The sequence below is a fragment of the Trematomus bernacchii genome, unplaced genomic scaffold (assembly GCF_902827165.1).
Source record: "Trematomus bernacchii unplaced genomic scaffold, fTreBer1.1, whole genome shotgun sequence".
NCBI lineage: Eukaryota > Metazoa > Chordata > Actinopteri > Perciformes > Nototheniidae > Trematomus > Trematomus bernacchii.
Genome location: NW_022987477.1, coordinates 3,424,148 through 3,428,730, shown reverse-complemented (window position 1 = coordinate 3,428,730; position 4,583 = coordinate 3,424,148). Strand labels below are relative to the sequence as shown.

The window sequence follows — 4,583 nt, the reverse complement described above, 5'->3', positions numbered from 1 at the left end:
CCTCCCGATAGCCAGTCATCCTGCTCCGTGTTTCTGGTCCTCCAGTATAACCTAATTTCACATCAATGCAGCCCAGTGATTTCCCTCTGTAAGTGCATTCAGTGAAATGTGCTCCTTTCACCTTTTATGTTCAAATGTTTTTGCTTCTGACGATATGGAATATTAAACATTCCTAAGCTGATAAATGTGTCTGTCGGTCGAGATCATTATTAATTTATTTCACACCACACAGCACTCGCACATCATGGGTGGGCACGTCACGAAGCTATGGGGTTTAACCTCCAGCTGCGTGTGATATTTAAATCAGGTTTAAAGGAACACTCAAGTTCAAGCTTCTCATCTACGTTATTTATATTTCTCTTGGCGTTTTTTTATAAGCATGAATTCTTTATTAAAGGGACATTCTGGAAGATCAAACCAATTTATGTGAGAGGATAAACAATAGTTATAAATAGCAGTTTTATGAATTGTGATCTTGTAATACAACTTTTTTTTTTTTTTTTTAAATAACTATTAGGCACAACTCCCCACAAATGTTATTCTTACAATCCTTTTGTTTGTGCTTTTAAAGGTAGGGTAGGTAAGTTTGAGAAACCGGCTCGAGATCGCTAGAATTTGAAAATACACAACCGGAGAAAATCTGCCACTTCCTTATAGAGCCCCTCCTCCAACACACACGAACGCGCACATGACCAATGAGGGCACGAGATAAGTTTGTGCCCCGATGGAAGGCTGACAGGCAGGTAGGCCATCCAATCATTTTAGCCGGGCCGCCTAAAATGATTGGTCGTGCTTTTTACAGTATTACGGCTTCCACAGATGACATTTTTTAATGGATTTTTTGTCAAAGCACTTAAGATATTCATTGCTATCGGGATGTTAAGAGCATTCCATGGAATATAACAAAAAGTGTATCTCGAGCCGGTTTCTCAAATTTACCTACCCTACTTTTAAGTGTATCTAAATTATTATTTGTGCAAGCAGTAGAGTTAATGTATTGGTTACTGCACATATACTGGTTAGGTTTATATGCAGATTAGAGGCGGTGAAGCTTTCCAATTATTCCCAACCCCTAAAGTGGGAAGTAGATTGCTCATAGGCCATCTCTCCATATATCACACTTTTGATTATCTTTGCTCAGTATTACAAAACTAGGAAATTGGATTTTCACTGCTTGAAATGTTTAGCATAACATTAAAACATTGATATCCTGTTTTGCTGTCGGTCACAAGAGGCAACTTTGATTTATTGTCAAAAGGAAAGAAAAATCGAAACAAAGCATAATTTCATTAAAGGACTGAATCCCCGCGGACTCTGTAAGTGGAACTGAAACACAATGTGACGTCTCTGTCGGCTGGGGTGAGGAACCGCAGGAGAACCGGAGCTTCAAACACACGCAGAAGTAGGCCAGTGGGATGAAGCCTGACAACTCTTTGATACGAGTTAGATCTGAAGATGCTTTCAGCTCCTGATGGTGAGACAGTAATGGACCGTAGACATGGAAAACAATACTCAATATTTATTTTAATTCATCATAATGGCTATATCTCCAGTTAAAACAATGTGTAGATGGCATCTGCTGAACGGAAACAAGGATAAAAGCTGCTTTGTTGCCAGGTTTCAGTCAGAACAACTAGAGCACTGGAGTTTCTCACATAAGTGTAACACTTATCCAGACACCACAAATACAACGCTCAACTTGAAAGACTTCTACAAAAGAAGTAAATCTGCAAAAAAATATAAATATACAAATACAACTTCATTTGAATATTTTAGGTTAAATAAAGACAGGGAAAAATTATCTTTGATATGTAAAAATACAATATCATGAATAAGCATGTGTCGTACACAGATATTTTTTTTGAAGAGCTACATAAAATACAAAGACGCATTCCTGTCTGTAATATATCAATTATTCTCATCTGCAAACATATTACAAATGGGATTGGAGTTTATAGAGATACACTATTAATTAAGTGTAATGGAATTTGTCCCCAATGCAGTTTTGCACTTGTGTAGGGAGTGTGCTTAAATGTTGGCCTCTTCCATGCATAGTCATTTACTTTTGCCATCTGCGCATCTGGGCATATTGAGCAGCGTACGACTGTCTGCCTTTGTGCTGTTCTTCCTCTGATTCAGAAATCTCCTCCTCTCCTTCATCATCATCATCTTCTTCTTCTTCATCATCATCCTCTTCTTCTTCCTCCTCCTCTTCTTCCTCCTCTATGCCTCTCTGGCGTTGTAAGGTGCTGCGAGACTGCAAAAATAAACAACAATTATGGACAGCAATTCAAAATTAAATAGGGAATAAATCATGGCTTATCTCACCCTCCTGACGGTGTCTGGGTGCTGGCTGTGTTGTCTGTGGTGTTGGCCCGTGGTGGAGGCCAGCGTTGACCTGAAGGTTTGACCTTTGGGGGAGGCCAGAGGGGGAGTGAGGTAGAGGCCGGTGAGGGGAGGAGAGGAGCTCAGAGGAGAGAGGCGTCCAGCCAGTGAGTCGGACATCTTGATCCGTCCATTGAACAGCTTTGGAGACATAACGGCAGCGTCAAGTTGAACCAAAAGATCCAGGACAGAGGGTGTAAGATAGGCCTTATGACCCGGTGGTAAAGCTTGAAACTGCACTGAGTATAAACTCTAATACTCCAGTCTGTCTTACAAGTTGATAGCAGGCATTTAGTTTGCTAAGTCGTCTTGACTACAGTGCTTAAAGATTGCTGTGTCCTTATCTTACAGTAAGTTACCTCCAGATCCTTTTGGATGTTCATCTCCTCCAGGTTGTGGCATGTGTGTGCGTAGACCTCCAGCGCTTTGGCATGGAACAGCATCTCCACCGTGATGAAGTCTGTGAAGATCCTCTGCAGACACACAGAGCAGGGGTTGTTGTCAGTGAGGCATGGACGCGGTAGGATGTGTGTGTGCTGTGAGTGTGAGGCGTACTTTGATATCCTCCAGTTTCTGCCTCTGGAAGTCTGTGATGCTCTCCTCCAGCTGTCTGATGCTGCGCTGGGCATTGTTCGACGCCTTCTGAGCATTTACTTCTGCCTGTCATTTAACACACAATACAGCATACAGAGCTTTACCTCAGGGTCAGTATGAACTACTAAAGGGTCAGTAATGTGAAGATAGTCTGGAGATAATGATAAAAACCATGTACGTTACCTGAGACTGAAAGGGATTGTCAAGAAAATATATAATCATTTTAAATCTTTCTTGAAAACTCAGTCAGACACATTTTGTGGACATGTTACGCTGTCAGATGTGTGAAGGATACGATGCTCTGTCGATCCGCTGGGTTCCTCAGTCGGATTTTCTCCAGTTTCTGCATCTCCTTCAGCTCTCTGTTCAGATCCGTGCTGAACTTCTTCAGATCTGCCTGAATAGACACACTGTCAGCTCACACAAAACTCTCTTTTTGATGTTGTGTGTAGATGTGTTTCACTGTACTCACAAGACAAGACAAAAGACAGCAGTAGTTGTTTACATAAAATGATGCAAGTATTCTTATCTGAGAATATACACCTTGAATTGTATTTGAGGACTAGAACATTATGCATTTTGTAAATCATATTCCAATTGAAAAGAGAGACTACCCAGGGTTTTTTATTTGTATTTGTTCCCTACCTGTTATTAGGTAATAAAAACTATGCATAACTCAGAAAATGGATTCCCAGAAGCAAAGCTTATTGGAAAGAGGGAATTAAATGCAGTCTGTTATTAGTTTAATTACAGAAATATCTACATTGGACGCACATATATGTTACCAAACTCACCCTTTTATTCTTAACTACTTCTCCATAGGCTTTTAGAGGAGCGACAACTCTTGTCTCCAGTCTCTCAACCTGCAACAATAAAGCGCTCATCGTTACATCAACTAATTCCTTTTTTGCAGAAGATATAGAGCACATAACATAACCCCAGCGTCTCCTACCTGAGCCTGCCTGTAGTCCTGCACCATGGCCAGGTCCTCGGCCAGGTTCTTCAGGCCGCTCTGCAGCTCGGGGTCCTCTCTGCTGGAGAATTCAAAGAGCTGAGCCACCAGCAGGTCGGCCTTGTCTCTCAGCCTGGCCGTCTTCCTGGTGTAGGAGGCCAGCAGCGAGCAGATCTCCCCCAGGTACTTCTCTGCATCCTTCACCGCCTGCTCCATGCTCTTCACCTGGACATCCCTGCCAGTAGGATATCTATTATTGTAACATATGGGGAATAAACTAGCTATTAGTTATTGTCTCTGTAGATAATGTGAAGGATAACAGAACTGACTCCTACCTGGAGAAGAGGGTGGTCATATCTGCTCTGTTCCTGCAGCTGCTGTGCTTTGTTGACTCGGCTGATTCTCACCTTTACCAGGTAACAGAAGACAGTTGCCATGGAAACACTTACAACAGATGGTGTGCAACAGCTGAAGTGAGGGTGTAATTGCTGCTTTTCGCCACACGAAGGCAGCAGAGCATTATTATCGCCATTTTACAGGGAGGAAGAACTGAGGAAGAGTCTTTCTGTCTCTTCTACAGGGTTCTTACACCTTTTGCAAAGTCAAATTCAAGCACTTTTCAAGCACTTTTTCAAGGTGCATTTCAAGCTTA

At 41.9% G+C, this 4,583-nt stretch overlaps 2 protein-coding genes across 4 annotated transcripts in view; one reads left to right on the top strand and one right to left on the bottom strand.

Moving 5' to 3' along the window:
• Positions 1-258, top strand: part of arhgef4 (Rho guanine nucleotide exchange factor (GEF) 4) — a 70,147-nt gene extending 69,889 nt beyond the window's left edge. The window contains exon 15 of one of the 2 annotated variants that reach the window (XM_034146888.1): positions 1-258. This exon is cut by the window's left edge and continues 1,205 nt beyond it. The gene's annotated coding sequence lies outside the window, so the exon portion shown is untranslated. The other variant, XM_034146881.1, reaches the window with a different exon arrangement.
• Positions 259-1,503: 1,245 nt separating this feature from the next.
• LOC117495564 (protein FAM92B-like) lies at positions 1,504-4,583 on the bottom strand. Of its 2 annotated transcripts, none has more exons than XM_034146860.1 (9): positions 4,267-4,583; positions 3,932-4,181; positions 3,774-3,842; positions 3,275-3,376; positions 3,163-3,168; positions 2,941-3,045; positions 2,745-2,858; positions 2,329-2,526; positions 1,504-2,257 (listed from the first exon to the last, which is right to left on the bottom strand). In XM_034146860.1, exons 1-9 carry the CDS (start codon positions 4,284-4,286, stop codon positions 2,060-2,062), a joined length of 1,062 nt encoding a protein of 353 aa, XP_034002751.1. In that variant the 5' UTR covers positions 4,287-4,583; the 3' UTR covers positions 1,504-2,059. The 2 variants fall into 2 exon arrangements, with proteins under 2 accessions (XP_034002751.1, XP_034002760.1); XM_034146869.1 differs by having other exon boundaries at positions 3,932-4,166.

Coding starts and splice junctions, on each gene's coding strand:
- LOC117495564 (XM_034146860.1), bottom strand. CDS start 4,286: ATGACCACCCTCTTCTCCAG. Junction 3,377..3,773: donor AAGTAGTTAAGAATAAAAGG/GTGAGTTTGGTA, acceptor GTGTCTATTCAG/GCAGATCTGAAGAAGTTCAG. Junction 2,527..2,744: donor ACATCCAAAAGGATCTGGAG/GTAACTTACTGT, acceptor ATGTCTCCAAAG/CTGTTCAATGGACGGATCAA.